Here is a 16,783-nt window from a genome sequence, read left to right on the forward strand (position 1 = left end):
AAAAGGCTACATCCGAGCTCTCCAGAGGAGGGGATTCCGAGACAGACATATTCACATCCAGATATGCTGCAGCTTTTTGTTTCTTTCCTTTCACTTATACCATTTTTTAGCTAATTGGCTCCAGAATTTATAATCCCGGTGACAACACCCTGGCTGTGTGAGATGGAAAAGGTGGAGGAGGAGGGGAGAGAAGTCAGAGCAGCAGCCAAGGCTGCCGGCACCATCTCCCGTCCTGAGCTCGTTACTGCACAGCACCAGCCAGGTCGCGGGATGCTGATGCTCCTCCCCTCGCTCACCCAGAAAGCGCAGGGTATCTTACGCTTCGAAATATCACAAGACAACTTCGGAGGTTTTATGCAGACTCCAGAAAAAGCAAGAATCCTAATATGAAGTGCAACTAAAACGACCAAATTTGAAAAGGAGAAAATTAAGCAGACGGGGGGAAAAATGCAATTACAGCAGAAAAAAAAAAATTTGTTTCACCATTAGCATTGCACAATAAGAAGGTTTGTCAGGCACCGGTTTAGCCTACACATGTTCACATCCGTCAGCATTTCCATGATAAATCCTAATTTTCGCCATTGTTGATCACATTGAACTAAAACTTGGTATGCAAGTTTTTAGCACAGATGCTCAAATAAATTATGCACATTAGTCATTTAACTTTCAGAGCAGCAAAATAAAGCTGCTTTTTGGTGTGTGGGGGGGTTGACTGCAATTTATGACAAGTTTTTTTTGCCTTACACAGCTAAAAAAGACAAGGCAGCTTACTTTTTATTTTTGAATGAACTTTCGAAGCAGTATGTCTTTTGCACAGATGATAAAACTTTGACATTAGGAAAATATTTATAACTAACTAAAAACGCCCTCCCCCTACTGACAGCTATTTACTTACAGTAACTCCTCCATTTACTATAATGCACCATGGTCTATGCATTCACTTTTGCATACAAGCAGACACAGAGAATACTAAAATGAAAACAGATAATGAAAATACCAATAATTGCAGGCTGAAGAAGTCATGCAGTAGAGTTGATGTAATCCCAATGAGAAGTTGATAAACAAGCAATTAGCTATAGAGCTGAACAAAGTTTACACATAGATATGATCAACCGATTGAGACATCTCAGCCAAGACAATCTATTTTATAGACATAACCATATTCTGTAAAGTAATTGAACTGACACTACCTCACAGCAGTTACAAAATCCTACAGAATTCACATTTACCTTGGTAAAACATTTCAGTGTATTCTCGCTGTTCCCATGCCCCCCCCCAAAGCACTGGGAAACCATCAATCTCTAAAATAAACAATGTAAACAGTACCCTCAAATACTTTAAAAAACATCCATAGTCTTCATACTCCGTTATTACAGCAACTACAGTAGGTGTTCAGGATATAAGTGTAAAAAGACAGAAAATCCATTCTGCATTCTGCCACCAATCTTCCTCTGGTTTCTCCTGACTGCTCAGGAAAGCTACAACGGAGTTCTAGCATTACAAATTAAGAGACAAAATGGTTATATGCAACCTTGTTTGACTCCTGATGACTTATCATAAAACACTTCAAAGGAATAGTTCAACAGCCATGGTCAGTACTATAATTCTAAGATACCGTATGGGAAGAAACAAATGTGTATCATGTGCTTTCAGGGGAAACGGGAACAAAAAAAAAAATATGAACAGGTGCCGATAGAGAGGAATTAATGAATTTAATCTGACTGAAAAATAATTAGGTGCAGACTAGACAGGATATATGGATTAGAGATGTTTATTTTCATTCATGTGGTCTTCTGGATCTGCACGTGAGAGTATGAGACACTCGGGTCACTGTATCAAATGACTCAGCAGAACCCAAGCAAACACAAAAATACTCCAGAAACTAAGTCCAGACTTCTCAGGCCACATTCTTCTACCTTCTCCATGGGACCATCCTTATGACTTCGAGACTGATTCTAAAGAGATTACCAAACTGAAGGGCCCTCCTCTTTTCCAACTCACATAAAATTTTTCAAGGCTTATTGCCATATTGCAGAGGCAATAAAAGACAAATCCCTAAGCACTCAAAATCTTAAATCACTGCAATTCCCAGAGCTCTACACAAAGCCTGGTGACAGGCTGAACTGGAATTTTACATAATAGTATTGGTTTCAAAGTAGAATATTTCTGTACTGCATCCTACTGCATAGCTGAGATTATAATTTCTCCCTTTGTATTCACATCACAAATATATAACATGGATGTGGAGCACTCTTCCTTCGGCCCATCAGCCTCACATAAATCATTAATTTGATCATAGCATCTCCGCTAAAAAGAATACGAATAATGAAAATAGATGATAGGGTTTTGTTCTAAATGACTTCAATAATTCTAAATATTCATTCTAGTTTCCGAGAACTCTAGACTAGTATTAACATATATCTATTTCATCTACGATTTTTAGGAATTTTAGCCTCACGGAAGTGAAAGATATATAGTGCAGATGGGAGCCATGTATAGAAGAAATGCTAGGCAGACTTCTCCTTCCATGTATAGAAGAAATGCTAGGCAGACTTCTCCTTCCATAATTTTTACAATGCAGCTCCGTGTTGAGACACTGTACAACACACCATCAAGAACAGTCTCTGCTTCCTACCAACTTAACTGATCATTTTTACACATCTTGCTGGTTAATAATACATACTGCTACCTGGACACCCATGGGAATGACGAATCAGCATCTCCAGAGGAGCACCAATAACTGAAAGCTATTGTTCATTCTAGTAACAGAAAGAGGCACAAACATCAGGGATGCTAGTACGAACAACAACAAGGGTCAATCACAAACCTGGAACAAGGGGCAAAAAAACCCTAAAAACAAAGTTAAAGAGCTTCTACAATTTTTTTTAATCCTTAAAAGCAATCAGAGCACTGAACAAAGGCATTCCACAGATTCTCCCTGAATGTTCTCCAAGAAGCACAGTCAAGTGCAAGGTAAGAAACTAATATTTTTACTGGTTTTGCACTATGCAGTTTCCACAGAGCTCCAGGCTGAAAAGACGGTACAGTTACAGCTATGTCTGTCCCCTGGAGGCTGTTCTTTAGGCTTTTTCTATATATTTTCTTTTAAACAGAAAAAGAAACTAGTTCTATGAGCTTCAAAAACAAAAGTTGCCCGGTTTCCTACGGATTTCTCTCTCCAAAGGTGAATATTGACTCAAGTAGACTTCCATTTCTCATACCAACAGAGCGAAAATGATACGGACACCAACAACATTACCACAGTACTATCGAATGCCACCAGCCTTTGAAGAACCTGGTAGTATCACAATTTCTGTTCTACCGCTGTATCAGAATAGTGGTCACTCACTGCCAGTCTCGAGGCAGAGCGAGTGGTGGCTAAGGAGGCACAATCTCTGATGGAAGCCTTACTGCCAGTGTGACATTCCGGAGGGTCTTTATTTAGGATTTATTATTTTTGAGACCTCTACCATCTGCAATTCTTAACAGAAGACAACTAGCAAGTTCAAAAGTGTAGGGTAGGCACAACTTCATCTACATACACACACAAAGCACAGTAATAAGCCTCACTTCCTCAGGAAATCAGACTGAAAATGGCACAAGCATGAAAAGCAAAAGGTCTGTGCAGAATCCCATGTTTTTAGAATTGGAAACAGAAGTTCATGTGTTGCCTAAATCATTTTTTGCCTTCCTACATTCTGCTAGGGATTAACTATATGGTAGAAAAAAATTGGAAAAGCTTTGTGTCTACCAAAATTAGAGTCACAAATAACCAGATGTTGCTCTGGAAGCTTACGATTTGAGTATATTTATTTGGAGAGAGTAGATTGGTCACAATGGGACACTATCAACTAACTTCTGGTATAAAAATGCATGAAAGAACCATTTTGAAGAAAAGAAAAAGCAATATCTACCAGTCATTTCTTCATAATATTACTCTATAAATGAATGTAGAACCCGCCAGCAGTTAATACTGCCCTGAAGCACTGTGAATAAACATTTGTCTGGTATTAAGTACACACACACCTCGACATTTAAATCAAGGCACAATGTGCCATATAGATGAACAAGAGAAGAAACAAAAAATCCCTGCCTCATCCTATATTAGACATTAAGTGCTTCTTTTGATCACAAAATAACTCACAAAGCCTATCAAAAAGCCAGCACTTCTTTCTGTCAGATAAAAGACATTTCACTGTAATTAAACTTCTGTCCAACTTTCCAGAAGATTAGGGGAAGAAGTCTGACAAGCTCTATTTATATTTGTGACTGACACTCCTTGGGACATCCAAGCAAAAGAGAAGATGGGCAATAGATTTACGACACACTTCTGAGCTAACAACACTTATGGAGATGGAAGGTTCTGAGCTTATCACCACCCATTCATTGTTTTGTTGTGGTTTTTTTTTATTAAAAAAAAAAAATCCCTGCTGCCCAACTCAAAAGCATTTTCTGTTCAGTTTGCAATCTATGTTCCCCAGCCTTCGATGGTTTAGTTTGTTCTTTCATTTTTAAGCAACAACACACACAGCAGGTTGTTTGGGTAAATCAGCTTTACATGATTTATAGGAACAAAGGTGGTAAACAACCATGTCTCTTAACACAACTCTATGAGCACCTGGAGAAGGACAATATTTTTTCAAATGTATTCTATGTATCCCATTTCACATACGAAACTATATGTCAAAACACATGGCTGGGTTTCTGACACTAGATGATGGGAATAAGCCATCAGCTCCAGGATCCCAACACCAGAACCAGAGATTTCCTGCTATTCTGTTTTTCTGTCTGTCCTTCATCCTGCTCAGTACTGATTTCATCTGTGTTTCCTTGTATTTGACTTTCTGCAACATATCTCAATGGTCCAAAGTCAATATTACACTTAGACAACAAGAGCAAAAGCAGAAAAGAAATGAGAGGGGCTGCAAGCAACCAAAAAAAGTACACTTTCATTGCCTGTCTCTCAGAATTGAAGCAAAGATCAAACTGTAAGCAGCGACATTCCTTCAGGCTTAGCCATCTCGGAGGACAACACTAATGAGAAGGGAACTTCTCCCCTACACTTCAAACTCTAGAATGCTTTGCCAGGATTGGTTTAGTAAACGTCTCCAGAGGCTCCAAATATGCAGATATGATGCTGGAAAAACAAATATGCAGCTTTTCTCACTTTAAAAGTGCAACTGCTACATCATTTTTCCGTAAGACAAAAGCTTATAAACCACTTGGCGAACTCTTCATGTTACAAGTTACAACTATCAACTCTTCCAAAAATATACACGTCAATCTACCACACCTATAGCATTTACATTCTGGGTGGAAAAATGTGCTTACACTAACAATGGCTGCATGGTTAAACTGACCCGTTAATTAAACACCTTCCGTTCACTACCTTTTCCTAAACAGCAGAGCAGGTACACTTCATGCTATCAAAGTGGCCCTGAGCAATCTTCTTCTGAGCCTTTAAACCTTTGGATTGTTATCTTTGTTCTGCGGTTACAGAGCTCCACGACACTCATCGCTGTTACTGCTGAAAGTATAATTTACTCTGTTTACACAACTTGTAGCAACAGACTCCAAAACACCAGTGAGATTCCATCACGCACTGTTAACGGCACTTTCAGCTACATTACTCGGCAATCCTGAAGCTGGGAAGAGGAGGAGTGAGTCGCTGCTCATGTGTTCAGTGCAAGAGTGACCCTCTCCTCCTTGCCTATGCTAGCACCACAGGCAGGTTTTCCTCCCTAGCAAAAACAGCAAGCTCCAAGGGAGTCTACACAACTCAAACATGTAAACAATCACTGCTGGAAGAAATTGATTTAAACCCACCATTCAGGAAATTCAATCCTGTGGTTCTGTGTCTAAAAGCATCCAATTTGAGTGATACAGCAAATGTGATATGCATCATCATTTGATTTCTGGGAAGCCTTGAGACACTGGCAGTTGCACAGGTTACACAAAACACAGACTGCGCTTCAGATGCCAGAAGCCGGGGGAATGCCAATGCAAGAGCTGATTTGTAATGATGCAGCCTTCTGTGGTGTGACAGCTTCTATTGTTTTTTTAATAGCGGAAACACTGTCACTAAAGGAATACACAATAATAAATGGAAAACAGTTCAAGAATGGAAGGATGAGACAAAATAAATTCTGTGTGTTTAGTAAAGCCATATGCCATTTGGAAAACAATGTTACCACTGTGTTTGTACACCATAACTCTCCATTCTAGATCAACTAAGGGACACCGAGAAGCAACTGAGCTAGGTCTGCCTCCAGTTTTGCAGAAATGGACAGGACCTTACACAACAAATTGCTCCTTTGTGATACTTTTTCGATGCTGGTTTGTTTTCTGAAGTGAAGTCCTGTTCATATTCCACTACATTAGCAATTAATTCCTGCTTTGCTACCAAGCATCTCCTTTTATCAAAAAGAAACTGGGGACTATTTGTCAGGTTGTGAGACAAATACTAACTGGCAAGCGTCCATCACAGTCACTAAACAACGTGAGAAAAGTACCATCACTGGGAATAAAAAACAATAAGACGACTGCAGTGTAAAGACAGAGAGAAAAAGTTTACTCAGCTTGCAAAAAAAAACCCTTCCAGGCACTCTTCTGCTTGTGTTTGAAGCTGATGACCAAATGTACTTTCACTGGACACAGACCCATTACCAGTGTTAAGGGAAGAGGATGCTACCACCACCTTTAACATCACCCTCAAACCTCTTCTATTAAACTGAATTTTGCCCCACAGCAACAAGTAAGACAGGATTATCTGTGATTCTCCACTTCATGGACAAAAAAATAAATTCAGATGTCAACTTCTGATGATGTTTTCTTCAGCATCTACCAAATCATTAATTTTAATGGAGAAAATTAATCAAAGCTTCTTAGGGTAGGCAAAAATCCTTTTGTCTTTGTACGGCACATTGCTCTATACACACATAGCCATCAACTTTACAAATCAAACATAGTACTATCAGTACTGAAGACTTAACACATTTCAACTTAAGGCAAAAGAACTCGCAGCTGAAAAAAAAACAATAGAAAGCTGAATAAGTGCTGGGCTCAATCACTAGAGGGAGTCATGATCACATATTAAGTTACCATAATGCACAGGCCATTCTGAACACAATTATGAAACAAATAAAAGAGAAGACCATCAGCTAAATCTGGATGTCGTTCAGGGAAAAGAGAAAATTAGATTTGCTTCTTTAACAAGATTTTATTTCCAAAGACTCAAGACCTTCTCCGGGGAACTTTCAAATCATCTGTAATGAAAGGTTTTTAAAAATGTATTTTGTTGCCTACATTTTAAGACAGAATAAGGTACGTGACAGAAGAAAGAAGAAATTATCAGTTTTGGAAATGACACACAGCATTGCATCAAGAAAATGTTAGAATTTTAATTTAAGCAGCTTTACAGCCCATTTCACTTGAAATCAAAAAGTAATCTTAATCATGTTTTTATTTTTAAACTAAATTGGCACCATTACATCCAGCATGAAAAGGCACTACCAAAACGCTGCTTTTTCAACAGATGATTCCCCTTGGCCATTAAGAAATTTAGAAAAAGCATTTCTCTGACAGGCTGAGAGAAGCAGCCCGAAAAAAAAGAAAAAAATCAATAACTCAACTATTATCATCATTCTTTTATTTGATGATTTGATCAATTGTGGGTTTGAGGGTTTGCTTGGTTTATTTTGTATACAAAATGTCTTTTTTATACTGGTGAGATTTTTTTTTCCCCCCTTTGAACTTCTTAGCAAAAAACACAAAACAATTTTGGCCACCTGCACTCATGGGAATTCACACTTGGCTAACAATTTTACAACCGACTAAACAGTTATCATTAACAGTAGCAGCACACATAAAGCTTTTAACACCCAGCTTGAATCCTGCCCACCATTAGTCAGGCGAAGCCCAGAACACAATCATCTCTTGAACCAAAATCTACCACATACCTCAGGAGACACATAAGCAAATGCAGCCCAAGACAAACTAAGAGTGCTTGTCCAGTGCTCAATTACGCAGTATTCGACTGCTTTGCATTCAACATGTTTATGCCGAAGGTTGAAACTCTCCACGCTTCTGTAGCTTAGACAAGTCAGCTAACACCTTGGCAATGCAAACAGTCCAAGAGCCTCTTTGAAAGACAGAGGTATTGTTTTTAACAAGAACATACAACAGGTTCCTAATGTGAGGAATGTAGGAAGCAAGAATACGTGCACCGAGGATGAGAAGTGTTTTCTGGCATGCTATGGAACTGTGTTAAGAAATGCTATGTGCAACCAACGCAGTCTGGAAAGTTAAGCTCTGGCAGATAAATTCATTTCCCCTATCGGATATTCACTCCCACATCATGGCAAAGGCATAAATGCCCTCTAGTTTCAAACACCTATCTCACTCTGAGAGCAGCCCTGAGAAAGACTTGGGGGTGCTGGTTGATGAGAAGCTCAACACGACCCAGCAATGTGCAACTGCAGCCCAGAAGGCCAACCATCCCTGGGCTGCATTCCCAGTAGCGTGGGCACCGGGCGAGGGGGGGGGATTCTGCCCCTCTGTTCCACTCTGGTGAGACCCTCGGGAGTCCTGTGTCCAGCTCTGGAGCCCTCAGCACAGGACAGACCTGGAGCTGTTGGAGCGGGGCCGGAGGAGGCCCCAGGAATGATCCGAGGGCTGGAACAGCTCTGCTGTGACGACAGGCTGGGAGAGCTGGGGGCTGTTCAGCCCGGAGAAGAGAAGGCTCCGGGGAGACCTTACAACGGCCTTCCAGTACCTCAAGGGGCCTACAGGAAAGCTGGGGACAAGCTTTATAGCAAGGCCTGTTGCAACAGGGCAAGGGGTAGTGGCTTTAAACTAAAAGAGGGTAGGTTCAGATTAGATATAAGGAAGGCATTTTCTACCATGAGGGTGGTGAGGCACTGGCACAGGTTGCCCAGAAAAGTTGTGGCTGCCCCCTCCCAGGAAGTGCCGAATGCCAGTTTGGACAGGGCTTTGAGCAACCTGGTCTGGTGGGAGGTGTCCCTGCCCATGGCAGGGAGTTGGAACTACGTGATCTTTAAGGTCCATTCCAACCCAAACCATTCTATAACTATTAACAGACTGCTCCTCCCAAAGCCTAGCAGTACTTTGCCATCAAAACTGCAAACATATTTTTCCATGACCACCTATACAAACTGATCCTCTAAGTAGTCAAATCAAGAGTCCTTAGGGCTCTTACTCCCTTGCCAAACCCAGACGGCTACTTTACACATTCCCTTTCTAGATGAGATGGTCTGAGAAAGTAGCTTACTTCCCCTTGCAAACACTTTAGCTTATAAAATAAAGCTGAATAAACTCTTCATCACATTCTCCCACAGTTCTTCATCTTTTTCTTCCTGCAAGGATTTAAGTAAGCAAAGAACTCTTCATCAACATGGGAAGGATGGTAACAGTGTAGAAGGCTCTGTGGAGAAGCAGGGAAATCTAAAAAGCCATCCACTCAGGCTGCAGTATTTGTTTTCCTCATACATGCTTTAATATAGCAGTGTCTTGCTACTGGCATCCACTACTGGTATCACTTACCTGTTGGTGACGGTAGAGTTCTGCTCTTTCAGCACAAGCTCCCTTTGCTGCAGGGCCACAATTTGCCTTGAGAGATCATCAGGTGTCCTACAAAATTACAACAAAATAGAAACTTGTAACAAATCATTGGTTAAAATTGTTCCATGCATGACCATAAACGAAGTCTCACAATAAGCAGACAAAGCACTTTCACCAGGCTGAAGCTGCTGCAATTCCTAGAACAACACAGGGTTGCACCCTGCTCAGCTCACAGCCTTACTGCAGCCTTTGCTGTACGCTGTAATCTCCAGCCGAGTCGCAGCATCTCACCACTGCTCACTTCAACCCAGAAGCCAACTCTAAAGCAAGTCGTCAAGACCTAATTCTTTGAAGCAAGCAGCCTGCATAAATATTCATACCAGATGAACAGACAGCTTATCGCTTAAACATGTATACTTTTTAACATACATAAGAACAGGTGTTCACAACCTCCTCCTCATCCTAATACTGAGCACAAATACACAGCGGTGAGCACACCCAGTGTTGCTCTAATTCTTACTCAGCTATGGAGTCTCAGTGGAGCACGATCACAGGATCTTTACCAAAAGGGTAAGAAAAGCAGGAAGTAAACATACATATAGATTACAATTCGACAACTCTGGCTACTGCTGAATAACCTCGGAGAGTGTAGCGGTTCAGCTACACCGCCGGTCACTCCAAGCAGTGTTCCCACACAACTGCCAGTGTGCTGACTTCAGGGTCCTTCATGCAAGTAGCCACTCCAGAGCCACGAGGGGAAAAAAAAAAAAAAAATAGTAATAATCCATCAGCTCTAGATAACACTTCAGCTACCACCCTGCTAACCTTTTCTTGTCAAAGAGATCAAAGATATCTACAGATCTGCTAGCAACAGCTCTGCAGTTGCCAGGAATAGGTTTATTTTTCCATCAAATCCAATGACAAATTCTTAAAGTTAGTGGAATGGGAACAAGATATCTCTAGTCTGGCAGTCCCCAAAACCACCATCTAACATCAACAGTCTCCGCAGAAGATAACTGTTCTTTTCAGAGACCTCTCTAAATTGTGAGTGTAAGAGATTCAACTCTAAACGAAGGCAGTTTATGAAAAAATAGAAAAAGATTTTTTTCTTGAGCCACCAGAAGCGGTTACCTATCTGAAAAGAGAACATCTGTGTCACACTTCTCAAAGGAAAGGAAGCTGGAAAGAGCATCACCGTACGTCCTTTTGCCACAGCAAGATGCATCACCCCCAAAGCGGAAGAGTGACCCAAACCTTGCAAGGAGCAGTGGGAAGCTAGTTTTGCAGCAGTGAAATCTGTAGAAACACATTCTGTTGTGTCCCCCAAGCTGCGAATCCAGGCTCCACTGTTGCTGGGAGATGAAATTAAGCCTGGCCAAATTTTATATTATTCAAATACAGACCTGGAATGAGGCTCCTGCCACCCCAAAAACTGAACAGGTAGGAGATGTGCCTCTACCTTGACCATTGGGATTCTGACAGAATCTAGGACTAAAGAAGCTGTTTCTCTGAGGATACCACTTTTCAGCCAACTACTCACATACAGAAAAGACATCATCTTTTCCTCTTTAATGATCTGTCACTTCAGCCAAGTGAAAAATCAGTGAAACACTGAGCTGGTGCAGACATTCAGGATTCATTTCTGACAATCCCAATTCAAAGGTTCCTGCTTTTTCCTTCCAGAATTGCACACTTGCAGCCTTCCTCAGCAGAAAAATTTGAAGCCTCTCATAGGACTTGTGTTACATGCAAATCTTAACAGTCAATATATAATAAAACAGATGGACGTGGTCTCCCTCAGATAATGGAGACAGGTATTGCAGCAGTCATAGAAATCTGTCAGAACAGAATGAAACACTGTCCTTCAAACACATCACATCAAATCAATGGCCAAGGAAACTATGAGAAGAAACCAAGACACCAACCTGGAGATGGCTTGATCAAAACATCTAAAATTTAAATTCTGGTAGCAGAGACAAGTCGGTTTTGAGCCAACATGCACCTGAGTTTTCAAACGTGTTGCAGCACTAGATAACACACTTCAAACTCCTGTAGCCAAGCCTGAAGGGATTCTGAATTTAAGCAGTTATCCATCTCTTTACTGAGAGCTACTTCATGGCTGGGCATCAGAGCAAATGCTGGAGCACTAATTCGACACAGGCTGACGCAAACCACATCTCCACATAACCCAAGCAAGGGAAAAACAATACTGGTTTCTTGGAATCTCAGCTCTGAAGAGCTCAAATCTAACATTGCTCTAACTTTGTTTTCCCAATTGGAGGACTTGGGTTCTTTCTACTGGTATATAAATGGAGAACTAAATTATAACATATGGTAGAAAGTGAAAGACAGTTGAATATGGTCCACAATGTCTACAAGAGAGAAAAAAAAAAACAACTCACCAGCAAAAAACCTACAAGAAGTCTATAAAGCTACAATCTGATTTCAGCACGGGTTCATTAGCTTCTACCTGCAGGAAGCAGACCTCTGACTCAGATTTTTTCCATGATTAAAGGAAGTAGATGTTCTCTTTCTGCAGTAGTTTCTAACTAGAAAAATCTAGAGATAAGTTAAGGATAAAGGCAACTTTGTGTTAGTGCTGACGAGAAAAAAAAAATACAAATTATGTTTCCCTCTCCACTTCACCATCTTTCACCTACTAGAGTCACCAGAAGCTAAAATACCAGAAAACACCAGATAGAAATGGACTGAGTGTGCTTAGTCTGTCTGGCAAAAAGAAACTGTAAGCAGACACGCTGATTTCAACTTGGACAATCTTTGTCACTTTTAATGCCAAGACACCAAGGCTCTGAAAAATGCAGTTAAGCCTCTCACAATTCAACCAAATATAGCAGATTTATCACAAGGATAGTTAGTATCAGACATCTCTCTTGCCATCTTCAGTGCCAGCTCCCAACATAAGTGTTTGGTCCCTGCATCAATGAAATAATTGTACAGATTTTTTGAAATGGGCAAAAAAAAGTATGTTTGTCTTAATTTTTTTTCTAATTTTCTCAGAAATTCATACCATAATGTATGAGGACTCAGAGAGAGAACTGAAATTAATCCAATAGTAAAATGAGACAGGATTATAAAAGCCACAGATTTCTAGTAATGATAGCTATTGACAGATTTCCAATTAAAAAAAAAAAACACGATCACCCTCATCTGTTCAGCAATTCAAATCAACAATCAGCTTCCAATCTCAGTTTCAGGAATTGGCAGCTTTAGGTTTATACTTCTTTCTGGAGGACATTTTATTGGCATTAAAAAAAAAAAAACGATAAAGTATGTAAAGTGAAACAGCATAGATATATAACAGAAAATAAAGTTAATGTGTATTAGCCTCCTCTAAAGAAGGGTTCGCTTTCTGTAGAAATTAATCACGTCAGGTGATCGGAGACAAAGACACCCCTTGCAAACACTCTGCTGTCAAATACCTTTATCAAGAGGTTTCAAAGCCTGGTTCTGAGGTCTACATCCCATCCTGATCACACACAATTTGGCAAAAGCCAAATTTACACAGTTCCAAGCAGAGGAATGACACTTCATGCACAATGAAATTAAATCAGACAAGCTTTCAATTTGAAGAGAACTGGGCAATGCCCAAAGCACTGCAAATACCAACCAGCCCTTAATGCTGTAAACAGCCCTCATTTCCCAAGTTTCTGAAAACAATGCCACATAAAGAGGGAAATTTGTCAGCATCCCAACACACACTTAACATGTTCTGGCCTTGAGAGCCTTTGGCTGATGAGCTAGCCGTATATAATTTTTGCCAAAGCACCATCTGTTCCCTACAGAACAGTTGATATCAAAACCAGTCAAGAAAAGTCAAGAAGTCTGCTTTAAGAGAATCTGTCTGACAACATACCTTAACAATACTACTCGAATCACCATTGCTTCTTGAGAGAAGTTTGAAACTCTATCTTACATAAATACACCCAGAACTCTCTTTCCACGGAGCTGCTTCTTTCTGCGCTTGTCACTATGTTTGCCCCGCAAATCTGCAGACATGATGGAGCCTACGGAGCCATGAAAAAACCCACACCTAGTCTGCAACAGCCGTGCAAAATACTGTAAATTAAACACACACACTTAACAGCATGATTCAAGAACAGAATTATTTAAGCTGAATCATATGCTATGTAATTAGAAAGATAACATGAAGAACAAATGACAAAAAGTGGCTCCCAAAATACAGGTGCAGATTAAATCACTGACTTCAGTTCCTTTCTCCTAGGTAAGGCCCAAGGAGACAAAAGCTAGAACATTCTTCCTCTGTCCCACCATCCCATCCCATCCCATCCCGAGAATGCATTTCCTTCTGCAATAACATTTAAGCAAAAAATAAACAAAAAAACAAATGGGAGAATTTAAGCCTAATTTGGAAACAAGATTTTTTTGCCCTAAACGAGTAAATTAGTCCAGCACAGCAAGACAGCAGAGGGACAAAACTGCTGTTAACCAAAGCTCTTTGACTTCTTTTGAAGTGCAGATAATTTGAAAAGAAGCAATTTAAGAACGACAAAAAACCTGTTCAAATGAAGTGAAAAATTAACTTAATGGGATGCCCATCCAAGTCACTCAATGACTTTCAGGCACCCACTGCAACACTTTTTTAACTTTTAAAACAGAAAACGGCTTATTAAATTTTTTTTAGTACAACTGGCATTTCATAGACATTCACTAGTAAGCTCTGTTGAACTGTCTTAGTTAAGGATCTATCACCATTTCATATAAACTATGACAGTTAGACTCTGAGAATTAGCTGTTGAAGGAACATTAAACCAAGACTCAATAAGCAGATGAAGATGTTGGTAAAAATTAGAATATTTTTAAATTTATAATTTATTAGAACCTGTACTTCTTATTGCTACTATATAATGTTTCAAAATTCACAAAGGAAGAGGTTTGATTGGAGTTAGATATCTGGCATTAAATTTTAACTATGGAAGTGCAAGACAAAAGTAAAACTAAATAGAAAAACAGGCTCTTAGCCAACTCTGTTTGGAGGACTGAGTTCTCCACTGCTATGTTTTTAAATTCAATTTGCTGGAAATCTACCAAACTAACACCACGCTTATAACACTAATTTACTCAAAAATATTTTTGGAAGTATGTTGAATTAACATTTCTCTCTATAGCTTTAAGTCAGTATGCATATACAATAACACAGATGTTGTTGTCTCAACTTCGTCATATTAAATTTAAATGGAACATTCCCAGATTTTTGGCATGGCATTTTAGGTGGATCCATACACTGTTTTACACTTAAGCATAATTAAAGGGCAAAGACCAGAGACAGAAGTCTTTACTAAAGTGTTTGTTAAGAGAATCGGGCACAGAAAGGGAAGGCACATCTGCTTTTTTCTCTCCAATCAAAAAAAATTTCCAGGTTTTGTGGGGGTTTTTTTTGGTTTGTGGCTTTTGGGGTTTGGTTGGGGTTTTTTTGTTTTCTTTTGTTATTTAAAGGCAGTCTTCTAAAACTATAAAATTTGGATTTTATTTCTTATCTGTTTTTATATTATGTGTAAGAAATACAAGAAGATTTTTAAATTCTTGTCTGCCTAAGAAGAACCTTTTCTGCTTTTAAACAGAAATTTAATCTTCTTCCTACTCAGGAAAACAACAGCATTGGAAACACAAACACAGAACGATAACATGACAACAGGAAAAGATTTCTGGAAAGGCATATAAGTTGTTTTAAATATTTCTGTGTGATTAGAAAGGCTGTGGAATGTCCTGTATGTTTGAAGTGAGTCCCCTTAACATCTTTTTTGTATATTTGAGCTCTACAACCGCTTTAACTCCTCTATCTCTGGTGTACAGGACTCCCGCTTCTTTCTTAAGCTTCACCAGCAAGTCGAAAAGCAGCTCGGTTCCTGTGATGACTTGCCCTTCAAGGAAGTACAGCAGATAACAATAATCACAACAGTACACACGGACTTCCCAAAATACAGCAACGCAGAGTCCTTAAGTTTAATCAGGTCACGGGAACTCAAAGTTTGCATCAGAAAACCTCAACTTGCTCAACACCTCTTTGTCCTCGAAACACTCCTTGGGAGCATACCCCTGCTCCCCTTCACCAGGCTAAAGCAACACACTGCCACTAAAATCTGGTGTCCAGGCCTGGAAGATCTGAGAGTTAAGTTTCTCAACAGTACTTCTCTTGCAAAAAAATTGTTCACAAAAATAAATTCTCAAAATTTCCTAGGCAGTTAGGACACATTTAGTGTTTTGTAACACTTTGATTAAAATGTTTTGAAGAGCAATCACTTCCCTTTATTCACTCAAATGAAGGTGCTATGAGCTGTCAAAAAAGCAAAACTAAGGTATACATTACACTGTTTCTCCAACAAACAGCATGCTTAATATTTTTGGTACAAAGTGAAAAGAGGAAGTCTGAAGTGTAAACTGAAAGCAACAAGCCATCTCAGCTTCCGAAGTTCCCTTCATTTAGAAAAGAAACCTCTCATTTGTGTACAGATAGAATCAACAAATCCAATTGCTCTTTACCAAAGCAAACGTCCCATTAACCACGTGAAGCAGAACAACTTATTTGTAAGAAAGCATTTTAAGTGTTTATAAGTGTCTTGACAATTCTAAAGACAATTGATATGTCTCTTTTGAAGCTACTGCAATATTAGCAATTAATCCAATCAAGCCATAATTTGAAGAAGAGAGAAAAAAAAGCAAGAAAACTATCTTAGATTCCAGTCAATAGACTTTTTGGGGTTTTAATGAAAAAGGTTTTTTTCCTCCCAAAGTGAACGATGTGGCATCATAACAATTAATCTTTCAAGCTTCATTTCTACTTTAAAGATACATTTAAGAGCTCAACAAGATAAAATTAATCTTACTTTTGAAAAAAAAATTAATCATTTGGTGGGCATTTAAACATTCGAGACTTCTTTCTCATCCCTACCACTGCTCTAACAGCAAGCACAGAATAAATCACTCAAACTTCGTAAGCACACATACTGCATAGTTGAATGCAACCTTAGAAGTGAAAGGCTTTAATAGACCTCAAGGAGAGGGAGTGGTGTATATATAGTAGTCACAAACCTGCTGATTTGGAAGGCAAAAAAATAATAGCCAGCTTTTTTTTTTTTTAATCTTCACCCAGAAGTCAGGTCATTGCACACTGAATCACATGACGTGCAATTTAGAGCTTTGAACAGTGAAACAAAAGCAATTCTCT

The 16,783-nt window shown here is 39.4% G+C and overlaps 1 protein-coding gene across 1 annotated transcript in view; it reads right to left on the reverse strand.

Annotated features, from left to right (window-relative positions):
• Nucleotides 1-16,783, reverse strand: part of MAD1L1 (mitotic arrest deficient 1 like 1) — a 391,040-nt gene that overhangs the window by 338,832 nt on the left and 35,425 nt on the right. The window contains exon 10 of the mRNA XM_009936518.2: nucleotides 9,562-9,648. Within this exon, the coding sequence (XP_009934820.2) occupies nucleotides 9,562-9,648 (87 nt within the window). The remainder of the gene's footprint in view (nucleotides 1-9,561; nucleotides 9,649-16,783) is intronic.

This window comes from Opisthocomus hoazin, chromosome 15, assembly GCF_030867145.1.
Source record: "Opisthocomus hoazin isolate bOpiHoa1 chromosome 15, bOpiHoa1.hap1, whole genome shotgun sequence".
NCBI classification, from domain to species: domain Eukaryota; kingdom Metazoa; phylum Chordata; class Aves; order Opisthocomiformes; family Opisthocomidae; genus Opisthocomus; species Opisthocomus hoazin.